The 27,556-nt window shown below is 33.3% G+C and overlaps 3 protein-coding genes across 3 annotated transcripts in view; 1 reads left to right on the forward strand and 2 right to left on the reverse strand.

The window, feature by feature from the left end:
• mam (neurogenic protein mastermind) overlaps positions 1–12,259 on the reverse strand; it is a 143,960-nt gene extending 131,701 nt beyond the window's left edge. Inside the window, exons 1-3 of the mRNA XM_088269723.1 lie at positions 12,248–12,259; positions 11,289–11,437; positions 5,915–6,179 (exon numbers count right to left, since the gene is read on the reverse strand). Coding sequence (XP_088125849.1) covers positions 5,915–6,179; positions 11,289–11,437; positions 12,248–12,259 — 426 coding nt within the window. The remainder of the gene's footprint in view (positions 1–5,914; positions 6,180–11,288; positions 11,438–12,247) is intronic.
• A 1,216-nt stretch (positions 12,260–13,475) lies between these two features.
• On the forward strand, positions 13,476–17,906 carry LOC148303581 (solute carrier family 67 member A2-like). Its single transcript, XM_088269694.1, has 5 exons — positions 13,476–13,734; positions 13,984–14,115; positions 15,219–15,348; positions 16,209–16,424; positions 16,521–17,906. The coding sequence occupies exons 1-5, from the start codon at positions 13,693–13,695 to the stop codon at positions 17,252–17,254; spliced, it is 1,254 nt and encodes a 417-aa protein (XP_088125820.1). The 5' UTR covers positions 13,476–13,692; the 3' UTR covers positions 17,255–17,906.
• A 110-nt stretch (positions 17,907–18,016) lies between these two features.
• Tsp68C (Tetraspanin 68C) lies at positions 18,017–26,690 on the reverse strand. The gene is made up of 5 exons (XM_088269696.1): positions 25,881–26,690; positions 24,267–24,485; positions 23,017–23,199; positions 21,726–21,932; positions 18,017–20,802 (listed from the first exon to the last, which is right to left on the reverse strand). Exons 1-5 carry the CDS (start codon positions 25,941–25,943, stop codon positions 20,482–20,484), a joined length of 993 nt encoding a protein of 330 aa, XP_088125822.1. The 5' UTR covers positions 25,944–26,690; the 3' UTR covers positions 18,017–20,481.
• Between the last annotated feature and the right edge of the window lie 866 nt (positions 26,691–27,556).

Genomic DNA, 27,556 nt, shown 5'->3' on the forward strand with positions numbered 1-27,556 from the left:
ACGTTTAACGCCACTTCCCTGTTGGGCAAGGCAGAGAGAATAGAACGCCACAACACTGTCTTCGCAAACCGCCTCACACACACCAGCCGATTATTTCGACTCCTGACCTACCACTTTCAAGTATTTAACATACCTGATCATGCCAAGTTTTTCTCTGTCTTCCTCTGCTCCTACTTCCAACTACACTCGCTTCAAAATTTTGTTTTACCGTCCTTTTCTCACTCATTCGTTCCACATCTCCACGAACCATCTCAACACACCTTTCTTAATTTGATCGATAATGCTTATCTCAGCCTTGCATTCTTTCCTTATTTCACCATTCGAACATTTAAAATACACACCTACACCAAAAACTGTGATAACTAAGCAAGTCTGAAGTATTTTATATTAACGATAAAAATTAAATAAATATTTTATTTATTGTTTCGGCATTTACTTTGCGGTAAGAATGTTAAAATTATTTTTTTATAAACACGTGTTTTTTACCACTTGAGTTTATTTATGACTACTAGTTTCGGAAGCTAAACTTCCATCTTCAGGACTAAATAAAAATTAAAACATAATTAACATTTTTCCTTTCTTTTCAAACTTCACCCCCTTGACGAACCCCCCTCCCCTTAACTTACACCTCTCCTTATTTTTATTATTTATGTTTTAGTTATTATTTAGACCTGAAGATGGAAGCATAGCTTTCGAAACTAGTTGTCATAAATTAACTCAAGTGGTAAAAAAAACAAGTGTTTCATTTAATAATTAAATAAATATATAAGCGTTAACACTTTAAAAAAAATACAAGGATTTTGGGCGTATATGTACGTTCAACTATCAAGGGTCAGAATTTTCGGACCCAACTAGCATAAATATTATCAGACCCAAATGGGCAAACGTCTACAGGGCCCGGTAGCAAACAAACTCTCAAAGTTGAGATATAGAATCTTCTTTTCAAATTCTCAAATCTGTGACACATCGGGATTTAGTGGCTCGCGACAATTTGCTAAGAATGACATGTACATTTTCAAGGATTTGTTTTATATGAAAATACGACTATAGCCCCAACGAAAAGATAATTTTAAGTTTTTCTTAGAAAAAAGGATGTACGTATGTATTATATTTTTCGGGCTGAGTTTACATATACGAAATCATTTAAAACGGAAAATAAAACAAATTGTATTTGATTAACAGATAACAGGAAATAAAATTTCTAGATATTTCCGAATCTATTCAGTTTTAACATTTAGGGGCCCGTGTGGTGCGTGCGCAATAGTGATAGCCCACTGCCCGAGCATTTTTTTGCGACATATTCGCAAAAACTAACATTTTAATAATATGATCATAAATCTGAATTCAATCTGTTTCAAACTTTTATCCACACCCAATGGTGCATAGGAGACTGCATCATATAAACGCTGTGTTATCTTAATGTTAACACATAAAGGAAAGGTGATCAGCCTTCCGTTTCAGGTACTAGTCCAGGGTAATTGAATAAACATTAATGTGAAAAAGTCACTTATATTTATTTGACCCTCCCTGGGAATCGAACCCGGGACCTCCAGTACGGTAGCCAAACGTGCTGACCATCACACTACGGAGGCGGACACAATCAGAATAATCTTTAAAAAAAACATTACTTTATTAAAAATGTAAAAAAATAACTCCTAATTGGAGATAATCCAGATTTGCGAACAAGTATACACACTCAAATTTAAATTATTGTAAGTATATACTTTAATTTATTCATATGAAGGTTGCAGTTGAAAATAATTCATTGCTAATATCCTAAAAAAGCTTTTAGTACATTCGAACTATAAGGATATAGTTGAAGAGGCATGATATATGACCGAATATGACTTGCATAACGGTCATTATTAGGTGTGACACTTTCTCGTGCCTACGACTATTGTAATGAAGTGTAACTATCCAAATTACAGTATGTGCATAATCGTAAAATATGGCTTGGCTACCGTTAAACGAGAAGACACCCACTGCATGAACGAGATGTCACACTGACTGACGATGTCCTCCGTATTTAAATTCTTCAAAAGAAAATTACTGAACTAACTAACTAACCATCACGCCGCTTCTCCGCAGGGGTAGGCAGAGAGAATAGAGGGCCACACCACTCTGTCCTTGCAAACATTCTTCGCCTTTTCCACGTTCATGCATCTCCTCATACATACCCGCCGATTGTTACGACTCCGAACTTGACCACTTAAAAACTGCAAATTGGGAATTAGCGTTGATAATTTTTTTCTTAAATTACAAAACCCGAAGTTGCAATATCTTCTTTTTCAAACCCTTATTCGCACCCCAATGGTGCAAAGGGGAATGCATAATAAAAATGCAGTTACAACATTCTGAGTGTGTCCAAATACTTGTTCACTAAATCTGGATTACCTCCAATGTTTCAAAATAGAACTTCCAAAAATTTAAGTAGTGTGGTTGTCAATAATGGGTAGAATTGGTGAATGTTACACGTGTGTTAAGTGATCACTTAAACCAGCCTATGACGGTCGTCAGCCCCGTAAATGCCCAGACTTCCATATTCTTCTTCATCTTTGATAAGATGTCAAAAAATAAACGCAGTGTTATTTTGATTGAAAACACGTGAAGGAAAGGTAATCAGCCCTTCGCTTCAGGCACCAGTCAAGGGTAATATTGAATAAATATTAGAAAGAAAAAATCACTTGACAAAAGATATATTTTTTTATTTATTAAAACATAAAATAACACCGCAAGTTTATTTATTTGCATAGGGAAATTCTGTTCGAATAAAATGAGTGAAAAAAGGATAGTTAAACAAATTTATAAGGCAAATGTTGTTGGTAACAGAAGCAAAGGAAGACCGAGGAAAATTTGACATGATCAACTAAATTAATTAAAATACTTAAAAGCGGTCAGGTTAGGAGTCGAACATATAAGTAGCTGTATGAATGTGGAAGAGGCGAAGATTGTGTGCAAAGACTGATTGGTGTAGCGTTACATTCTCTCTGCATACCACTGCGGAGAAGCGGCGTGATGGTAAGTTAGTTAGTTAGTTTAAATTCTGTTTTTCAAACAAATTAATTTTGATTTTTAATTCAAGTTTTACTAAGTAAACACCACTATTACTTAAAATCTACTGTGACACGATGCACGATGTGTTTCGATGCGTTCCGCATCATTTTCAGACAATCGAAACACGTGTCACAGTAGATTTTAAGAAATAGTGGAATTTACTAAGTAAAAAATCAATTAAAAATGGATAGATTTTACCACAAAGTGACTGCCGAATCAATTAATTAAAATTAATTTTGATATATTCATTTCAGAAGGACCAAAGGTGTATTTGAATTAATACATTACCTCAAAATACACTGATAGTGCCAGTTTTATTTTTTTTGTACATTTAAGCCCTTGGCATCAGTGCAATTAGTTCACGGTCTATGTTCAAATAGCATTGAATCCTACGTAAACATATTGAGCAACACGTTATGCTCAGACCAACTACGGTGCTAATATGTGTAGGTACTTTGGTTTGATAATTTAGAATATACGAGAAATAATGTATGGTTATAAAATCGGGTACAACGAAAAAATCACTTCAAAGCCTTTTTTTCTATATTAAAAAAATCTTTTAAGAACACGTTGGAAAACGACCGTTAATGATTTTTTATGAGTAAGGGGTTAATTTCTGTAATTTAGACGCGGTTTGCTATCATCAAGATAAATAATATATATAAATAAAAAATATATATATTTTGCTCACTCCTTTCAAGAACGTCATAAATCAAAAATCGCCAATTTTCAGTTGTGCGTGTTTTCGGAATGCCCAGAAAGTGTACTATATTCCAGCAAAAGAGGCATATTTTTATCTAAATATTTACCCGCTACAGGGCAGAAAATGTTGTTTTTGCATTTTGAAGAACAGGTATTGTTTAATTGATTTTTTTAATATACTAAATATTTTTTAAATGGAGAAAAAACCTTCAGGTTTTACCTAAAAAGATCTGTTGCACAGTAAAAAGTTCAATAAGTGGCTTGATGTTTATTTTTAATACATTGTGTTATATTTTTAAACTTTAAAAACGTTCTCCTGAAAAATCAAGTTTTTTGATTTATGACGTTCTTGTAAGGAGTGAGCGATATATAAATAAAACGTACACTATTTTTTGACATCTCAACATAGATGAAGAAGAAAGAATATGGAAGTCTGGGCATTCCTTTCTTTCATCGGCTGGCATAACTGAACATTAATACACAGTGTAACAATTATTATTCTTATTTTTTTAAATCTCAATATAGATGAAAAGATTAATTTCAAATCAATTTCGGTAGTTCTATTCTATGTATATTCTTTGTGACTAAAATCCTTTTGCATGCGAATTCACTCATCAGGAAAATTTTATTAAATTTATAGAGCGAAAGCCTTTATTGGTGAAATATGGTGAGCCCTATAAATGGCAAAACTCCCGTATTCCCTTAAAAAAAAATATTCGTCTCACTACAGATATCGACAAAAAAATTAATACCATATCTTCAGGGGTTTATTCGTGTAAAGTATTTCGTACAAACTCAAAGTATTGTTAGGCATACTAGTTTTGTATGTTACTAGGGAAAATCGTTAAAAGTTACCATAAACGCATGCATTATATCACGTATACGGGAATCGAAAAAATATTAATATTACGTAGTTTAATGAACAAATATTTAATGTGAACCTTGACATCGTTTCAATTGAAAAGTGAAGATAATAAATTGTATAGAAACCTGTAAATAATGAACGTACACAGCAGTTAGTTGCAAGCACTATCATCTCTGCCTTATTGCGTTCGCTTTCTCACAATAACAATAAATACTAAAAATAAATTATTATCAATAATACAATGTGGGGGAGGGGTGTTCGTGTGAGTGTCTATTATGTAATAATGAACACTGTACTGCGCAATAAAGGAATCACATAATTATCACTATCAATTTATTATTACATATTTATTCACACTGAAATTTTCACTCTCATATGATAGATATTATATATATACTCGTATATCAATATTATAGGCGTCTCAACGCACATCACAAATTTCTCAATTGATGGTGCCACAATCAGCCATACTTTCAAATCTACTGAATTGCTACTAACACGTAAAAGGGATCGAAGACGATTGCATATACGTATGTATCTATAGTGAAAAAATTAATGCAATATGGATGTTTAATGCTAGGCAGAATTGTGAACGTTACACAAGTTTATACAGAGATCACTTATATTATGCCAGGTCGTAAGCCCTAGGATGCTCAGGCTTCCATGTAAATAAAAAAACGATAGATGTTCAATCTCAAGTTGACACCTACATATAATAATTATCATTATTCCCAATATTCGTTGCACAGATAAGTTAGTTGATTTATTTTCCTCATAACGTGTATAAAAAGGTATAAAGTGCTATATCGTAATCATACAGGAGAAAGTGACCAAGTGCATTTTTTACAAAAACGTGATCATTGACTATTTGATGTCTTACTAGCTTAATATTGCCCTGAAACTAATCCCAAAGGATTTTTAACTTGGAAGTATAATATAATGTCTTGTTAAAAATGACTAACTGCATTGATGTTTATTTTCTTGACAAGGAAAAATGGCTTTAATAGCCCTCCTGAACATTTTACGTTTTGTTAGTTGGTCATTTACTCCTGTACGACTACGATATAAGTGTATAAAGAGACCACTTAAACCAGCCAAATGTAAGGCCGTAAACCCTGAGATGCTCAGACTTTCATGTTGATAAAAAAAATTACAAAAAACGAAATATGTTTCATCTCAAGTTGACACCAATAATAATTATCATTATTTCCAATATTCGTTGCACAGATAAGTTAATTGATTGGTTTCCCGCATAAGGTGTATGAGAAGGTATAGATAGGTATGTATACTCACGACGTGCACGCTGCTATGCAGGTTGGAGGTTAGGGAGTGCGCGTGCGAGAGCGGGTGCAGCGGCTCCTGCTGGCGCGCCGCCTGCCGCTCGCCGCCTCCGCCGCCGCCGCCGCCCTTCTTGGCGGCGCGCTTGGCCTTGCCCTCGAGGTAGCGCCGCTGCAGCGCGCTCGTCTCCTGGTTCTGCTGCTCGCACACGCCGCTGAACGACTGGTCGAAGCGCGGCACGCACTCGCTCTGCCGGCGCCGGTAGCTTTCGATCCTTCGCCTAAACACAAACACAGGCTATAACTTCAAGCGACACTCGAATATAGTCAATCGGGGAATTATGCGATACAACTAGATAAACACCAGCATTCAGAGATGTGCATCGATGAATTATGCAAAAACGAGATGAATACTAGCACCTAGAGATATTCCTCAAAAACTGCGTCACTCAAGTGACGCAGTTTTTTAAGGAATATCTCTAGGTGCTAGTATTCATCTCGTTTTTGCACTTTCATTTTGCATTTTGCATTTTCCCGGATGGGTAGTCTTTTCACTTGCTTTTTCAAAATTCTAATTTTGAAAAAGCAAGTAAAAACACGACCGATCCGGGATGTTCCTCGATTCGTCGAGATATAATTTTTAATTCAAATTTTATTCAAAAAATCTATTGTGACACGTATTTCGATACATTTCGCATCATTTTCAAACATCGTTTCATGCACAGAAAATTATGTAAAATGCAACGAAACACGCAAATAACAGATTGAAATTGTGATATTTACACATTTTACTAAAAATGGATCAAAGTGACTGCCAGATCAATTAATTAAAAGTCGAGATTTAAGACAAATGCATTGTGAAGAATTGAAATACATATTATAGATACAGAGATGTTCCTAAATGTTTGGACTCAAATATCATATGCCTGCTTTACCTTGTGCGTTACATTTCAATGTGTTTCAATCGTATTCGTAAAGGATAATAGGAGTACATGCAGAAACAAGATAAGTTAAAATTAAAAATATAAGATAAGGAAGAGTCTTTTAGTCGCCACTCCCTACGGGACTTTTGCATCAAGAGTCTTCGCATGGACTTTACATTGAACTTTGTTGACTTTAGGACATAGGAAAAACATTGGGATGAATTGGAAATTGTCCGTATGATAATTTAAAATACTGAGACAAAACAAAAATAAATTTCCATTAGTGGGACTTCAGAGGACCAACCACATGCAGGATATTGATTGCGACTGCATCACTTAAAAAATGTGGCTAGTTGCTACTTTACACCACAAATTTCATGGCAATATTTCAAATATAAAATATTACGGTACTAATATAATTTAATTTTGTTTTAACAGAATACCTACTCTAATTGCTGCAATTCCCATTTCACATAACGCACATCTTTCTAGCTATCAGAAATGCCCTAAATATTGTAGATTTAACAAAAGTGCATTCTGTTTTGGCAACATTAGGTGTTTAGATGAGTGAAAAAAATTATAACATCATGCCTGAACCATGAAAAGATGGAGGAGCTTTATAGATAAAACTGTTAGCTGCATGTCTTGGTGACATTGTCGTGGGAACTCTCGAGGACCTTTAACAGTCGCCAAAAATATATTCTGATGCTTTTGACTGACATCTAAATCGTCTTCATCTAGCTTTTTTTTCCTCTATTTCCCTCTCTTTTTCTTCTATTACTCTTTTTTGTACGAAATTGTCCTTGCATCTCGTTATTTAAACTGTGTGAAACTCACTCTAGTCACCCAAATAACTTATCCATTCTTTTCGCATTGTATAAATAAGGCGTGTAAAAAAAGAGTACGAAGGTTTAACGAGGGATAAAAATACGTTAAATTTATATGAACACAATCTTATAATTATTTTTTACGTACAAAGTCTATTGAAAAACTATTTTAAAAAAAACAACAGACAGAGTCTGGACTACTCATTCAACGATTTTTTTAAATCTTGCCAGATTTACACCCGAGTCTAGATCCTGTCTCGAGTTTACAACTCGACACACACGAGACATAGGAGCACTAAAACGATAATTTGTTTTATGGCGATCGAGAAACAGCACTTAATGATTTCTCAGTCTGTTGGCCGGGATGTTGTATTTTATTTGACCCAGTAAGGTACAACAGTAACAACCATTTAATATTTTGAATACAGTAAACTTATTGATTCAATATTTTTTTCTGCCTTTTTGCAGATTACAAGTACCTAATATTGACTCAATTTTCCAATGCTTTCACTTAACAATGTAAAAAATTGAAATGCTAAAACGCAATATTGATTCAAGACCTCATTTGAAATATCTCACTGCACTACAGAAATAGTTGCTGTGATTGCACAGATCGATTAATTAAACTGAATAAATACGAATGATCCAGATTAAAAGAGATAAACGCATCCGGAAAAAATAATCATTTTTTAAAAAAATCATATACTTATACGCTCAACTCTAACTCAGCGTACATTTGAGTAGTTTTCATACTTAAAATTCTATTTATACGAATATGCTTCTTATACTTAAATCTGAAGTAACTTTAAATTATTCGTACACTGTAAAAACGTCCTTTATAATAATAAATAATAGCCTAAAGAATAGCTATGTAAATGATGGAAGTTTTCTCATTACGATGTTCAAAAAGATGCTTGCATATTTTGCAAATTTTAATTTGCAAAATAGTTCTTATGTCAGGGTGGTTTAAAAGTTACATACACCAAGGGTCGGATTTGAATATAATCATACGATTGAACGAATAACTTGACAGGTGAACATTCAGTATTGTTAGTATGAATGGATCATAATTTAGGTTAAACTTGGTCCGGTTAGGTTAATTGTTAATCCATTCATGTCCATAGTATGGTGGTTACTGCTTACGGCTACCTATCACTAAAACCAGCCAATGACAGATCATTAGCCCTGTAAACACTTAGACTTTCAATACGGATTAAACAACCATCGATAACAATTATTATTAAATTTATTTGCTCAGGTTTATTTTAAAGAATTTAATAATATTTCAAGACTTTAGATTAAAATCAAAGGCAGATTTTGAGATTTCTTTAGTAATTAATTTTTTAGAGTATTCGCTTTAGGAGGTTTTCGAAAAACTGCATATGTTAATTGTATCTTCTTCTTCTTGGTGTAGGCCTTGTGGCCTGTTTTTAAGAGGGATTAGCCTCCTGCAATATCGATTCCCAGCTATCGATACATCTCTTTGGTGGTCTGCCCGGGAGTCGTCTACGATGGGGTTGGCCGTACAGTGCGATGTGGGGGAGTCTGGATGGTTGCATTCTCCTCACATGCGCATTACCATTGTCTCATTCGTTGCCTTCCCCATCTAACGACATCTTCGATCTCGCATATTTCCCTGATCCTGGCGTTTCTTATTCTATCTCGAAGACTCTTGCCTGATATGGTTCTTAGAGTCTTCATTTCTGACAGTCTAAGCGCGTTTTTTGTGCCAACGGTGTCCGCTCTACTTTCGATCCCATACGTCATGATGGGTCGGACACAAGTTTTGTAAATCTTGATTCAACTGCCGATCTTCATCTCAGGATTATTCCAAATATAATTTTTCAGGTTAATTGTATGCTATACTTATATGAATAATCAATAATATCTATCTTTAAAAAAAAAACAGTATTGCTCGAAATATGTATACCATAGTTAATTTATAAATATCAAGCTTTGCAATTTATTAGATCAACTTCTATACGTATAGCCACTCTATCTAAAAACATGGCCGGTACTGGAATTTAACACAACAGTATAAAATACTGTCAGATGATGTTAGGTAATTTGTTTACTTTACTCAGATAACTGTGGGAAAAATCCTAAAATCTGTTCAGGCTGTGATATGACATAAAAAATATCTAAAATATTTAGGTTTTTTTACTGCCTATTTCGTTTTGCTTTGAAAAAACACCGAGATGTTTTTAAGATGTTTTTTTTTTACCGTGCGTGAAAATATTGACCTACCAATGACTATTTTAATACTTATACTTTTATGTTATATTTTTCAGTAGTGATATGAATGAAAATTGATTGATAAAAGTGAGAACATTATCACAAAAGTACGAAAGATTACAGCGCTTAAAAATTATAATTTTGTATGATTGCTTACATGATGAAAATTAAGATTTATGTTAATTTATGAAAATATTCATCATTCTCAAATTATACTTAATTAAATTGTATTTTGTATATGGTAATATAACACTTTGTGGTATGGTGTTATATCACTCTTTTTATCATTCATCGTTCACTTTGTGTAATACATCATAAAAACTTTACTTCACGACCCCCGTTTCGGAATAACCATTCCATCATCAGGTCAACTGTAGACTAAAAAAAATAAGTGTACAGTTGACCTGATGATGTAATGGTTATTTGGAAACTGGTAGTCGTGAAGTAGAATTTTTAAGTGGTATTACACAAAGTGAACGATGAATGATAAGGAGAGTGTTATCAATAAACTACGTTTGACTCGTTACTTTTATGTAATTTAAAAAAATGACCATGATTAAATCGATGGTTAAAAGCCAGATGATTAGCAGTATTCTGTAAAGTTAACCCTTATAACGAAAAGTCTATACAAAAAGAAGATTAACCGTATTCTCACCCATGTATCCTACCGCATCTATTAAATAACATCATTTTGTAGTAAATTACTGTCGTTTCTTACCCCCTTGAAAACCGAACTCTTATAAACTGCATATTACGTAAAAATATTACGTATAACCATAATTATTGTTTTGAATATACTAAGATCCTTTGGATTGCTGAGATCGCTGGTTAAATGCCAAAGGGCCACAACGCAAAAAAAAATTAAACACTTTATTCCAAAAATGGTATCTAAATCGTCAACATAGTCATGTTCGAAAAAGACACCCATGATTCTAAATGAAATGGACATTTCTAACGCTAAAATCATGGGTGTCTTTCGAATGTGAAAATGTTGACGATTTAGATACCACTATTTATTTTTTGTCAAGAGCTTTACACACTTTTTGGCCTATTTGCTCTATAGAAAATACATATTTTTAAATATTATATGATAAGCAATCAATATGTCTAAAAAAAACTATGTATAAAGAATCAACCAGAAAAATTATGGGTGAACACTTTTCTAGGCTCACTACCGAAAATGATCGATATCCTGTTTTAAAACATCTCCCGAAAAAGTAACTTGTGTGACAGTTTTCTAGCGTTAGATATATTCATTCCCATTTAGTCCGGAAATGTGATTTTTAAAATGTGAAATGCAAAATATCGAATGCTTGAGAAAAGTAATCTCGGTAAGGGTATAAGATACCCTAAGACTTAGGGTATAAGATACCCTAAGTTGGTGACAAAGTGAGGATATAGTTACCTTAGGCGGTCTACCACTGCCTGTCTCTTGGGCGGCAGGCCATCGCCGATGGGCTGTGGAGGGGGGCGCGGGAGGAGGCCCCCAGCTTCCACGCACCCGCCCCCGGCACCCACGATGTGATCCACCGTGTCCAAATACACCCTACAACACTATCATCACCGTCTCCGCGGGGCCGGGAGGACGGAGGACTCACTGCCGAACGCTCGGGGATCCGCGCGAGCCCCGCACGAGCATAATGCGCTATCGGCACTCTAGCACTATCGCACCAGGACGTGACACATAGCGGAGAAATTCCCTCGCATCTTCCGACGACAGAATCCACTCCTCGGATACACACTTGACGACTGTTTTATATATTGATAAGATCGTCGAGATTAGGAGAGTGCGCGCAACGGTCGCATGTTTCAACTCACTTTGGCGAAACTTTAACCGCTATCGTAACATTCAAAATATACGATAATTTCAATTTCTTAACACGCTCGAAAACTTTTTAAACCGTATATTTAAACTTTTTAAACGACACTTGGATGTAAACGAACTAGAAAACAAAAACAACGAGTTAACAGGTTGTTTATACGATTGTGATTTATGAAACTATTAGCTGTCAAAATGTTTACTTAATCAAATATTGTGTATTTTCTCTAATAACAATGCGAATTATGATGAACATTAATTAAACCCGTTTAAACTGTTCTGAGAAACTAACGTAAATCACATATTTGCCAAAGTTTCTCAGAAACATTATTTCCGACAAATGTTTTTATTCCGATCGGCACTGAACATAACTTTCGAAACGTAAGAAACTTTATAACGATAAATACACGCGAATACTTGTGCGATGTTTTTTTTACACGAACTATATAAGTTCAAACAATTATAACGTTAATTTAGCGAAACTTTGTAAAAACAACACAAACACCAAACCACCCATTGAGATGTACCAGTAGGTACTAGCTGACGCTGGTAGCCATTTTCCTAAATGAAGCGTGGGTTACCAGTATTCCACAACTACTATTGCCATATGTTCAAATTAATAACGTATATTAATAATTTAAAAAAAGAGGCCTACTTTGACATTAAAAACTGGCATTTGATAGAAATTATAAGGAATTCACATATTTATTATTATGAATACTAGAATGACGAATAAATAAACAAAAAAATATTGTTAAATATATATTCAGCGCCGTTTTCGTGAGAAATCACTTCGAGGGCTCTTTACAATATATGGCAATTATAACATTTAAAACGACATAACTAATTATTTATTTTTCACGTCAATATATATCAAAAATTATAACACTGAAAATATATATTCCGCTCGGAAAACAAACGCATGGTTGGTAAATACTTTTTGTATGAGTTTCATGCATTCGGAATTCTGAAAAAGTGCGTTTACTAGCTATCTAATTTGCTTTTACAATGATATCCTTGGAAAATAGTTTCTTTTTATTTATTACGATTTGGTATCTAAAAAAAATATATTGTGAGGGATAGTCACTCCCAAGAAATTATTTTTTGAATATGAAATAAGATATTTAAGACGGAGTCCTGGTTCCAACTCTAATGTATGGAAGTGAAATATGGAGTTGGCAAAAGAAGAATGAAAGTAAACTGAATGCAGTTGAAATGCGATGTCTCAGAAGAATGTGCGACAAAACGATGTATGATAGATGTTCGAATAGGGAAATAAGGAAGGAGTGCAAAGCTAAGGATAAGCATTATCGATAAAATTAAGAAAGGTGTGTTGAGATGGTTAGGACATGTAGAACGAATGAGTGAAGAAAGAACGGTAAAACAAATTTATGAGGCGAATGTAAGTGGAAAAAAGAGCAGAGGAAGACCGAGAAAAACATGGCACGATCAGGTATGCCAAATACTTGAAAGTGGTCAGGTTAGGAGTCGTAACAATAGGCGGGTATGTATGAGGAGATGCATGAACGTGAAAGAGGCGAAGAATGTTTGCAAAGACAAAGTAGTGTGGCGTTCTATTCTCTCTGCCTACTCCTGCGGGGAAGCGGCGTGATGGTTAGTTAGTTAGTTAGTTTTTAAATAAGATATTTTTCTTACAAAAGAATACTTATGAGTAGGTACTCACATGCGACTTGATTTTGACATTTTATAGATTGAAGTATATCTATTTACAAAAAAAAGTCAACTGTCACCAATATTCGGCGATCGAGCGGCATATTTGTGTGCGTTGGTGTGCAAATACTTCAACAAAGTATTTTTCATTAGTTTTTTTCTTACATTTTTATGGTTGATAAGGCTAGTATATTATTTTTGTGATAAGGCATATATTGAACCGGTCTTCAATTGACGTGAATCTCATCCGAAAAATAAATGCAGACATTAGAGATTCATTCTTCGAATCCTAAGGACAAAACTTAATAAAAAACAAAGAATGCAGATGAATACGTTAGTTCTCTATCTTATAACATTTACGGTATGTATTTATAAAAATTACATTAACACGTGTACAAAATTTACTCCAAAATATTTCATATTTCAATTATCATAATTGTTTGTTTTTATTCTGGATTGTAATAATGATATTAATATAAAATTATTATTTTCCCTTCTTCCTGTTTATCACATTTCCTTTAATTGATCATTTAGAGTTTTTTTATTGGACATTTTTCATTTGCGCAACTTACGATATTGTTCATTTTAATGTTTATTATTTACATTGCAGGACTTACTCGCTGTCGGTTTAGTCGTACCATTAATAAGTGCTCATGTTACGGGTCTCGGAGGGTCCCACTTCATCGTGGGGCTCATGGGATCCTTCTATTCGGGATTGCAGCTATTTTCGGGACCCATAATTGTAAGTATCCCTCACTTTACTCAATTTGTCATATGTCGCAACATACATCTCATCAGCCCATATTCTGAATGCTGAAATGTATGAAAGACACACAATACCTCCAATAATGTTGTTCTGCTTCTTCAATTTTTTGAATTATACATCGTCCCGTGAGTTTGAGAAGGTTCTATTAATATACTCTATATGGGCATCGATAGAACTCTTTTAAACTCATAGGATCGTCATCCATGTGATGAATAATACCTTATTTCTTCTTCTTCCTTCTTCAAACCCTTACCCGCACCCCAATGGTGCATAGGGCACGGCACCATATAAGTACAGTGTTTTCGTGATCGTTAGCACATTAAGGAAAGGTAATCAGCCCTCCGCTTCAGGTACCAGTCCAGGGTAATCATCATCATATCAGCCTGTTGAGGTCCACTGCTGGACAAAGGCCTCCCCCTTCCGCCTCCACTCCTCCCGATCCTGCGCCGTCCCTATCCACTGTCTTCCAGCAAACTTCCTGATGTCGTCTACCCATCTCATCGGTGGACGTCCTTGAGGTCCAGGGTAATATTGAATAAATATTATAGTGAAAAATCACTTATATTCTTATTAATGTTTTTACAAAAATGTTAATAACATTATTATATAACCACTCACCGAGATTTTCATGTCTACCGGTTTCGAGACGTACCCGTCTCTTCGTCAGGACAATCACTACCACAGCATGCAAACAATACCACCCTTCACTACCATAGCACTATTTACACACTTAAAACTACACAAAATGTTTGACACATTGTGTAAACACATTGTGTTAAACATTTTGTGTAGTTTTAAGTGTGTAAATAGTGCTATGGTAGTGAAGCTCATTATTATTCACACAAACACATTGTGTGAATAATAATGAGAATACACTTACATTCATTTGACCCCACCCTTGGAATCAAACCCGGGACCTCCAGAACAGTAGCCGAGCGCGCTGACCATTACACTACGAAGGCGGACAAAATGTTATAGATTGCAAATAAAATAATGTTATAGATTACACATAAAATAATGTTATAGATTGCAAATAAGTATTTCAACGTTAGTTACTTAAACATTATTTTCATTTTCAGGGTAGTTTTAGTGACATTAAGGGAAGAAAGCCCGTTCTGATTGCTACGCTATTATGCTGCAGTGTGGCGTATTTGTTATTCGGTATCATACCTTCAATATATGTGTTATTAGTGCTTCGGATTGTTTTAGGTATGTTTTTCTTATTTTTATTAAAATTAACCACTTATTGGGAAATGCGATCCGATTTCTGCTAATCCGAATCCCGATACCCAGTTAACAATGTGATTATTACGAATCATGCATTATTTGCATTACCAATTATTTTCAGTCTCATTTTGAGTATTTCATGTAAAAAAAGCCTATAGTTGTGATCGGAAGTGTTTTGTTTTTACTTTACGTAAAGCACAGTTGAGAATTTTTTCTTAATTTTTTTATAAATATTTTTTCTTACATGTTCTAAAATTAATATATGTTTGAATGTTACAATTTATCCCAATATATTTTTTTAAACTTGTTTTGTATAAATACCACAGCGTGGTAAAATGTTGAAATACACATTTAAAATCTTTGGATACATCAGTATCAGCAAAGCAAAGAATATCTTGTTTAATTTTGTTTCCAAATAGTGGGTAAATGAACTAGCAATAATAAAAATTAAGAAAGATAACAGCACTATAATAATCTTAGTAATAGGATTTTTTTAAATTTCATAATGTATTCACCTAATTACTACAACAAGAAAATGATTTTTTTATGGAAAACTGACTTATTGCAAACATTTTTTTTCATCTAATACATATTTGTTATTTTTAATTAACGTTTTACTTAGTAAATACCACTATTTCTTAAAATCTATTGTGACACGTGTTTCGATGCATTCCGCATCATTTTCAAACACCGTATGTGAAAATGATGCGGAAATAGATTTTGAGAAATAGTGGTATTTACTAAGTAAAACGTTAATTAAAAACGGATAAATTTTACCACAAAGTGACTGCCGAATCAATTAATGAAAATATATTTGTTAATTTAAATATTAATATTTTTAGGTATTTTTAAGCATACACAGACATTAGCCAAAGCCTTTGTAAGTGATGTCGTAAAACAAAGTGACCAATCAGATGTTTATGGGAAAATGTTGGCTGTTTCCGGAATCGGAATCGCTGTTGGGCCCATGATTGGCGGCCATATTTCTGAAGATCATCCGACATCTGGATTTTCAATTTCGTGTTCTATAGCTTGTTTGTTGTTTATCTTCAATGCCGGTAATTACAAATATTATTACTATATTATTTCTCAAATAACATAAGTATTATGGTTCAGTTATATTTATTTATGTATGTTTTTTTGGGATTTTGTAGGTGTGGTATATTTTATTGGAGCATCTCAGAAAAGTCAAAAGCATTCCAAACCTCCGCATTCCAAACATTCACCCAACTATTTGGAGGTAATCAGTGACGGATGGATCAAGTCTATTCAGGAACTGAAGGAAGTAGAGTGGAGCAAGTATTGGGATATATTCTTTTTAAAGGCTTTAGTAGGATTCAGTATGGGGATCTTTTTTTCTAATTATGCCCCCCTATTGAAACATGTTTACAACTTATCCCCCAAGTGGATAGGGTATACAATATCATTCCAAGGTGTTATCGGTGCTATTTGTAGTTTTTTTATAAAGTATATTAACAACATGTTCTATAAAAGTGATTTAGAGTACACAGAGAGAAATTTGCACTGTTTTGTACTTATTACCGTAACATTTTTACTTTTGACTATATGTCCATCTTGGTACCTATTTGCATTGCTACTTATTCCTCTAGCCGTGGGTAATGCCATTTTGAGGTTGGTGGGATTAGAAATTATCGTACACAAGTCTCCCGCTAACCAAAGAGGTTCATTGATCGGAGCTTCCAACAGCGTGAGGTCCATATCTGGGATCATAGCACCGGCTGTTGCGGGCTACTTAGGAGACTTAGTCGGATTGCAGTATGTGTTATTTGCATCTTTCATTTCATCAACAATTGGAACATTGGTTGCTGTTTACTATAGAGTCTCTACAAGTAATAAAAAAGTGCCAATGAAGAAAAAACATACATGATTCTAATATTGTGTCATATGTGTAAGTTTAAAACGATGTGCAATCTATATTTTTCATATAATATATTCACTACATCATGTAATTTGTTATTACATACTCTGGCCAAAAGTCAATTCTAAAAATTCACTAATTAGCATTAATTATTAAATTAAGTGTTCTTGACAATTTTTGACTAAATATTGTTTTCGATCAGTCATTACAATGAAAATAATATTGTTGACACTACATAATATATCATGTTTAGATGGATCCTAAAAAGTAATCGACTTTCATTAACTATATGTGTAAAATCCAAGGCTGTTTTTGTCACGTTGATTTCCTTTAAGTTCTTATTATTTTTCTGTAATGAGAATTTTCACTGAGAAAAATAAATTATCAAAAAACAACTTCATGGATTCTAGTTATTTGTTTTTCTTTATTTTGTATTTTTATACACATACATAGTATGTTTTGAACCACATAGCTGAATATTCTTTAGTTCCCTTGCATTATTATTAAGAATGGTAGCAATTCTGTGGATTAGTATGAAATGCTATTGCAATAATGATTGTGATAATATTTGCAGGGTGTAAATGTTGTTATTTTTATAGAAAAACGTTACATATTTTGTACTGAATAATAATTTTTATTTACATTAAAAAAATACAAATATTGATGTTGATTTTTATTTTTGCTTGTACAAGTTTAGTAGTAAACTAAATAACTAACTTTAAACATAAATCCTTACATCCAACATGGTCCTATAAAACAAGCCTGCCAATAATTGTCAGCAAATAAATAATTTATATATTCCAATTCATATTAATTTTCTTTTTGTTAATAGATGAAATCCCCTATTGTTTAGCGGGAAAGGAGAAGTAAGATAAAAACCGATTTTTAAAATTAGTATTCTTAAAATAAAGCACAAAGTATCTGTACCATGAAAGTAAATCTCATATTTTCTTGAGGGGATATTCGCAAAGACAGAACTCATTCGCCAGCTAACTGCTGAATAGATAACACGTCTTTCCACGCCCGATTTTTTTAAAGAATGTATATTAGATATTTTTTATTTTTTAGATATATGTATATACAATTTTTTTTAAACTCCTTACCTTTCAATAACTCTTCTTTTCAAAACCATAAAATTATTTTGAAAAAAACTTGTTTTTGCAATACAAAAACGGTGTTTTAAGAAAAAAAAATGTTACGTAAAATGTTACTTGGGTTTTGAGAAAATTAAGTTGCGACTTATCGAATACTAGGCCTTAAGTACAATGTTTATTTCTAAACTGTTCCATAATTGATAACATACTCTGATCTATTCACATATCCTATCTAACAAATTTTTATAAAACATACTAGCAATATATTTGCGTGAAGAAAGACTGTCTTCAGTTAAATTTCACCTTTATAATACATAGTTTACAACATATTAATATGTGGGCTGAGAAACAAGTAAAAAACCATAGTTTGAAATTTCATCTGCACTTGAATATTATTCTACGCACAAAAGTACCTATTCAAATACTTTATTTTTTAATCTGAACAATGAAATAAAGGTAAAAAAAACCTTAAAAATTCTTTACGTAGTATAAAATTCAACAAATTTAGAAAGAAAAATCACAATAATTTATTTGATCAGTAAGTAAAGCAATCAGTCATCCAAAAGATTTAGGATCCAATCCATGAGGAGCAGTTTTTTAAAAAATTATACAGTTTATTAATTTTATTATGATTTTTCTCTCAATTTTTGAACTCACTAACTGGTAGAGTTGTGTCTGTCTACAGACTAAAGGGACTTTATCCACTTATCATAAGCAGCAGTACCTCGGGTAGAAAAATCTGTGATCTTAAACAATTCGGGCTACAATTAAAAAGGCCGCCGACAAAAAACTTGATCCATTCGCCAATAGAATACATCTTAAAAACATATCGCTCACCCCTTTGAACAACGTTATAAATCAAAAATCGTCAATATTCAGTTGTGCATGTTTTCGGATTACCCAGAAAATGTACTATATCCCAGCAAAAGAGGCATATTTTTAACTTAATATTTACCCGCTACAGGGAGGAAAATGTTGTTTTTGCATTTTGAAGAAAAGGTATTGTTTAATTATTTTTTTAAATATACTAAATATTTTTCAAATGGGAAAAAACCTTCAGGTTTTACCTAAAAAGATCTGCTGCACAATACAAAGTTCAATAAGTGGCTTGATATTTATTTTTAATACATTGTGTTATATTTTTAAACTTTAAAAACGTTCTCCTGAAAAATCAGGTTTTTTGATTAATGACGTTCTTGAAAGGAGTGAGCGATATGTGAAGTTGAATTTACAAACAATTATCGTTAGGACTTTATTTTCATAGCACGAATTGTTTGTCACTCCGGGCTTGAGGTTCTACAGTACTTACATAAATAACTATATTTCCTGTGATTTTCACCATCCACTATAGTAAAACCACTCTTATCCAACAAAAACATTACTTAGTAATTATAATGGCCAATAACATTTAGTAAATGATGCATTCACTCTTTCACAATATCAGTTGTTATTTGTGTCGCCTACTTTCAAAATCCGCCAGATCCAATTTTATAAGATTTAAAAATAAATACTCTTATCGGAATGACAATTGTGGGTTTTATTGTTTAAAATATTTATATACTTGAAAACCCTGCTAAAAATACTTAAAAACAGCGTTGTATTTCAAATTCCGCTATATTCATGAAATTTGCCTTCTGATACATATCGGCCAATCAGAGAGCGGGGATAGGTCAAAAATAAAGATGACATTAGTATCGGTTTGTGTCTCGTGTTTTTTTTTTAATATTGAAAAAATTCAATAAAATAGGAAAATTCTCTATTTAATAATATTTTATCTAAAGATAGACATATCTTTGAAACATAAATGTTACCCGGAGAATTTTGCATTTTTTGTAAAATTGACTTACATGGATCTGGCGGATTTTGAAAGTAGGCGACATATTTAACATTCAATCTTTTACAACTTTACAACATCTTCATTCCTAGGTAAATAGTATTGACTTTTCTTATCGTCTTAATTATATTTTACTTTAAAAAGTTTTTGAAAAGTGACTTGATATTTTAAAATACATACGTGTCTATTTCTAATTTGTATTATTTAAAATGAATCTACCACATGATAGATTCAGCTTGAACTTTCAATAGGTAATCCGAAAATGTCTGCAGTCTGTTAGTGAGTGAAAGTGCATCATCAGCTAATTTTCATGCCATTTCATCTCTTTTTGTATTATAATTGTGATGGACTTTTGATCCGGGACTGTAGAATGTGTCTGGCTGAATATATGCATCTGTGACAGGTCTTTCAATTGTGAACATCTTGTTGTGGTAAATGTTTTCCATGTTCTTATTGTTCAATGGTTTGATAATAAAAGAACCCGATTCCTTTCTCTTCTTTCTTAGTTTCACGCAAGCCAAAATGGTGCTAAACAGTACCCCAAATTCTATCAGTGAAACGATGAGAATAATGATGAGGAATCCAATGTATTGCTGCTGATACCATATTTCTACTTTAGACAAGCAGCCCTGAAAAAAAAAATCTTTTAATAACACTTTCTATTCATTTTACAATAAACTTTTATTTATCTATAGTCTTGATATGTTTATTTTCACTTGACAATTGTCAAGTGAAAATAAACATATCAAGACTATAGATTACTTTTGATTTAAGTTTTACTTAGTAAATACCACTATTTCTTAAAATCTACATATACGGTGTTTGAAAATGATGCGGAATGCATCGAAACACGTCTCATAGTAGATTTTAAGAAATAGTGGCATATTTACTAAGTAAAACTTAAATTAAAAATGGATAGATTTTACCACGAAGTGACTGCCGAATCAATTAATGAAATTATAGATTATTTCTTTGTTTTTAATATTTTGAAAATCCAACACTGTTTATCCTAATCTCATGATTTTATTCCCTGGTGTTGCAGTTCTGAAAAAGTTTACTTTTTACGTATATAGTACATGCAATTTGTCCAGTCATATGTAAAAGTAAAATACATTCTATTTGTCTGGTTTCAATTAAAAATCTGACTGAAAAAAACTTTGTTAGAATATCCCTTCTTTTGTTTCTTCTCTTGGACGATATAAATATGGCTGTATCTCCTTAACCCTTCATTTATTTTATACCTGAAATCCTATGTGAAGAGAAATTGGAAATGAAGTACAATAGTTCTTCTGTAATCCTAGAAAAATCGGAATAGTTAACCTATGAATACCTGGATTCACCTATCGGCAATGAGTCACCCTTCTACAAATATAATTCAGTCAATGGAAGTGTTTGAAAAGGAAATAGACTAAATAAACAAATTGAATTTATTTTATCATATTAGTTTGACAAATTTCATTCCCAATATCTGCAGACATACAAAACTAAGAATATTGAGGAATTAATGTGCATGGATATGTATATGTAGGCGTAGTTTATTATATTCACTTACCTGGCCATATCTGAATGGAGTAAAGTGTTCAGGCAAAAGCTCCTGGCAAATGGATTCATTGGCCGGCTTCGGGTCCAAATAGGAAGATGTTTCGTCTAACGGGACACAGCAGGTCAGTGGAACTATCAGGTCTCTGGGACCCAGTCTGTGGAGCTGCCAGAGCGACATATCGTAATTTCTTCCGTCTGTCATTCCGCAACATTGGAACTGAAATATGCCAATAAAAAATTATCTTAAACTTTTAACTTCAGGTTCAATTTCCAATATTCCTAATTTTTAGATCCCTAACAACATTCAGGTGATGCATGGAGCGCTGCATCAGATGTCAGGTTACGGATACCAGTCCAGAATAATATTAAATCAATATTTGAGTGAAAAAGTGATATTTATTTTGACACCCCCCAGGATCACCAGCACAGTAGCCAAATGCGCTAACTAATACACTACAAAGGTAGACGTACCTATATTATTGTACCATGGGATTGTGTTATTGATTGTCAAGTTAACACTTGAAAGGTATTAACAAGGAGAAAAGTTCCGGGAGAAATCGATAGATCAATTGTATATAATTTTTTTTTTAAACCCTTATCCGCACCCCAATGGTGCATAAGGCACTGCGTTATTTAAACGCAGTGTTACCTTGATCTTTTACACATGAAGGAAAGGTGATCAGCCTTCCGCTTCAGGTACCAGTCCAGGGTGATAATGAATAAATATTACAGTGAAAAAATAACTTATATTTAATTTACCCCCCTTGGGAATCGAACCCGGGACCTCCAGAACGGTAGCCGAGCGTGCTGACCATTACACTACGGAGGCGGAGGCTCAGTATATAAATACGAAGGCGTAAAAGGAGGAAGTATTTCGCTATGTGATCATGACTACTTCTTCTTCATCTTTAGCCTTTTGTCTTTTACGGCTGGATATAGGCCTCTTTCGTATCCTTCCATTTTTTTTCGGTCTGTTGTTGTTTCCAGCCAGTTTCTACACCCCCAAAGCGGCTACGTCGTCAGACCATCTTCTTTGAGGTCTTCCGGCGACTCTCTTATTCTCCTAAGGTCTCCATCTCAAAATTTTAGGGGTTGCTAGTAGTCAAAAAACATTATTATCAGACCATATAATAAAGTATTGCTGAGTATTATGACCTGAATAAAATTTACCCTTGAAATATTCCCTGTTCCTTACACATCACAATACTGCATCAATAAATGATAAGAATGTAATGCTTTTTATTGCATACATAATAATGACCATTGGCTATGGATGAATAATAAAAAAATTAAGCTGTTACCAATGTTTGTGCCAAGTCCAGGGCAGCGGTGAACTGCTCATGTCCGGGCACTCCGTAAGTGGCTTGCAATGCCCCCACAGCACCCCCCCTAGCCCCCTGCAGCCCCACACAGCCCGGCCACGCCACCACAATCACGCAAGCCGCACACTGACACACCAGGGACACCAGAACCATCATGAAGTACTGAAATTATTTGATATCAAAGTTGAAATAATTTCCATATCTTCGAAGTAAACCAAAATAATTGAAAGGGACCATGAAATTTGTTCATTAAGAAATTTAAACAAATGTCTTATAATTGTCAATGAGTAAGAGTACAATGCTATTCTTATTTCAAGCTTATTATCAAAAAGGATTGTTATTGGATTTAAAACATAAAAACCTCTTTTAGTAAACTAAACTATATTGAGAAAGTGAATTTTATCTACATTATTTTATTTTATTTTGTAATTTAAATAGTGAAGTTGATATTATACACACCTGACCATAAACTTGAAGCATCTATGCGAAAATGTCCATAGATGTCAATATTAGTCATGTCATTATATAACATATGACAGGTTTTGAAATTTAGTTCAGATGAAGCATATTGTCCTCATTGAAATATTGTATTCAAACCAAGAATGCAATCAAAATAGACAATTATTTGCTAACTGCGTATTAACAAAACATGCATTCGTCTGATGTTTTGTAATATTTAGAAATTCTGATTCACATCTGATAGGAGTTTTCCTCATAAGAGCGAGATTAAGCCAAAAGCAAATAAACTATGCCGCCTATACAATGCCTGCATTGCTCCTGTTCTCTTAAACGGCTGGGAACCTTTCAAGGGCCCAGAGCAGCCATGTACTTAGCTTTGAGAACAGGCGCGAAGAATTTTAGTTGTGCAGTGGTTTGACTTTGTGAGGAATGAAGAGATAAGGCGTAGGATGCAGCTAATGTTGGTCACAACTGTGGCCAAGAAAAGGCGATTCAGTTGGCAAGGCCATGTACTCCACATGCCTCCTAAGAGCCATAATCAAGCTTGCCTCTTTTAGAAGGCATCAGGTTCGCGCCGCCCAGGACAACCACTGCTGACAATTCGTCGGCAGTTCTCATCAGAATTTTGGGATGCGGATCTGACTTGGGAGGATGCAAAGGAGCTGGCAGACAACAGATAGGCTTAGAGTCAGTTTGTGGATTCCATATGGTCCATAAATAGGGAACGAATATGTTTTTTTTTTGATGCTTGATTGATGATTAAAACTTACCAACGTGAGAACACAATATCCTCTTGCATATGTTGCCCAGCATCCTGCTGCTCCAGCTGACGTCATAAACAGCCCTGCTCCGATGATGGCCAGGGCTGCATAATAAAACGGCGGCTGCGGTGCCTCATTATCTGGATATGTCAGCAGGCGTGACAGCAATATCCGTGGTGAGTCACATAGTAGGAGGAATCCTAGGACAAGTAACACTAAACCGCAGGCCTGGAACCATAATACACAGGTTATTAGAGTAACAACAGCAGATACATCACTCTAGTCCACAGATAAAGTTACTTGTGTAGCACTCCTCCAGAAAAAAAGAGCATAGTATTGTTGAAGGGCCAAATGAACTTGCCATGAAAGTGCCAGATAATGCTCCTGTCTGATGATTGTTGAAGGGAGATACACAAAAAATAATAAGCACAGAACAACTTGAGTTAGGCTTTCAACAATATACATTTTAAACTGTTCGATACAAGCATTGATATTTCACTATTGTTAAAAGTTTTTTTTGTTTTGAATATTGAAAGCATTAACTTTGTGGATCATATTGATATATTATATTGAGAAATAAAAAGACTTTGTTTTTTGATCCGCTCACATGTGAGTGGATCAAAAAACAAAGTCTTTTTATTTCTCAAAATAATATATAATGTTAAAAGTATTCAACCATAAAAACCAAATTTTACAGGAGGCAAAAATGCTTATCAGGCAAATTTCTTTGAATTATTATTTACATTAAACTATTCAGCCATTTGTAAAACTTTAATTTTTAAAACATTATTTATAAACTAAGCATTTTTGCTGAAGACAGAAATCCTGACTCCGGAATATACGAGAGCGGACGGGGATCAGAACTGTCAAGACGTTGTTTCAAGGTGCCCAAGACAAGGAAAATTGCTCTTAAGTGATAGTCGACGTCAGGGAAACTGGCAGGACACACACAGAAGATGAAGAAGCATTATTGTAATTTTAAAGCATTTAAAAAAATTTGAATCATTCAATTATCAGTAATAAGTATTTTGATTATTTAACCTGTCCAGGAGAGAAATTAAAAAAAAAAAAAATACTTTTTATAATTTATATCTGTCAATGCTATAAGCAACATATTTTCTTGAATAAAAAAAAAACATTTACACCAGTAAACATGATTTATCGCAACATTGTCAATTTTGACAATGCTTGAAATAAATCATGTTTTGGAATAAATCACGTCATAAATCAGGTTTTGTATTGGTCGTATATATACGACCATACTCCTGGAAAGGTTAAAAAACAGATAAAAAAAATGTTGAGCCAACCTTTTTGGTATATAAATGTCAATAATATATATGTATACCAATGTCAATTTAGCTTGCATAATATTTATGTATTATAATAAAATTCTATTGACAAAATATTCATAATCAATTAAATGTTGTTAATATTTTTGTTTTTTCATGTTTGAAAATGTGGCAGATGCAAATTTTGTAACAGTTGTAACATCTTAGATTCAAATAAACAAATCCACGTTGGATTTACTTCAGAGATATTTTAAGTAAAAAATATTTTATGTTTTTAATTCATACAGAACATTACTATGTATTTGGGAAAAAAATATATAAATACTGAACTCACCAAAAATATGAAGTTAAAACATCCAAGTAAAACTTTTGAACTGAAAACCTTACTGCAGCGCATATTTTTTGTGTTTTATACTTAAATGTTTTATTTTAAAAATAAACTCCAAGAAGAAAAATGCACAAATATCACAATTTTCTGTTTTGAACAAAGAAATTCCATAAGTCACCAGTTTATTAGCATCAAATCGAAGCACTGTGCATTGTTGTGAATGTGGAAGTAAATTTTGAAATACAATAGGGAGGAAGTGTCCACTAACGTAAATAAAAGCATCGCACTAGAGTGGGGACCAGAAATGAAAACTAATTGTTAAACAACGCAATGTACTTGTATTGTTGAGCACGCGATACAACATTATTCGGTTGAACTATTGGTTTATTTTCTTTTACAAACAGCAGTGAAGTTGTATAGAAAACTGGCCTAGCGGACCGATGCAGGCAGAATGAGTTTTTTGGCCAGTAAGACCATTGGCTAGGGGAGACATGCTCTAGTGCACATGAAGGGTGACTAATTATAGTTGGGAGCTGCTGAATATATTACACACATCACAGTGCATAAATACTGGACTCTAAAAACATTTGGTTAAAAAAGTATGCTAAGCATTGTTCTATTATGTTTTACATTATCAAATAAATTACTTATACTAATTTACATTCGAAAAAAAATCTAGCAATATATTTTTTTGGTATTTAAAATTTAGCATAGAATTAAAATTGTTTAAAATATTTACTGTAATTTATTATTTTTATGTATTAAATATTTGAAATTCACTTTTGAAAAAATATATATTTATGGCAACACTTTGTTCGTAATTCTTATTCATATTATACTATTTCAATGTTAAAAATATTGTGAATTTTTTCAAAGTGCAAATACGAACATATTACACAAATCATTAAAACATTTTATTTTTTGTCCATCCTGTGGATTTACCGGTCCATAGGGTACTATACTGAAACAGCATGGTTGTAAATTACACAAAAAAATTGTTGTTGCATAATCTACTAAAATGGTATTGAATAAACATGTTAATAAATATATTTTATAAGTTAGCCATCGATGTAACCCATTAATTAAAATAATAATTTAAAAAACAATAATTGGTCAGCCTGGTTTGCTTTTAGGCAGCTGTTGAACGTGCCAACTCTAGAGAAATTATTGCATTCCACCAACAACTTAGCCCTAATCATCAGTCCTATTGACACCTTGTCTGGGATTTCCCTTGAATGACATCTTTGGAGCAATTTAGTGAAATTTGAATTCCATCAGTCAATTATGATTTTGCATACATTAATTTTTTTAATGGCTGGAAGATCTTCCCCCTGCCTTAACTACCACATTTGGCAACAAATATTTCCTTACAATCAATCCATTTGTATTCATTATTTTAGTATAATGGGAAAGTTATAACCCTTGAAATAGAGTACAGGAATGTAAGATAGCATAAAATTGTAAATATGATTGTGACCACCAAGAAATCATTACTATTCATTCCCATAACAGATTTTTTCCATGAGAAAACATAATAAGTAATAAAAATCACATTAAAGTGTCCTTATTTTGAAAATTTGTAATATCAATTGTATTGCCCAAATATCACATTGCCAAAAATGTACCCACAGAGTATGAAAACCAATGTGTTCAGTGTTACGCTTTCGCTACCATTTTACTAA

This window comes from Brachycentrus maculatus, unplaced genomic scaffold (genome assembly GCF_059751285.1).
Source record: "Brachycentrus maculatus isolate JH-2025_06_01 unplaced genomic scaffold, ASM5975128v1 h1tg000361l, whole genome shotgun sequence".
In the NCBI taxonomy this organism is placed as follows: domain Eukaryota; kingdom Metazoa; phylum Arthropoda; class Insecta; order Trichoptera; family Brachycentridae; genus Brachycentrus; species Brachycentrus maculatus.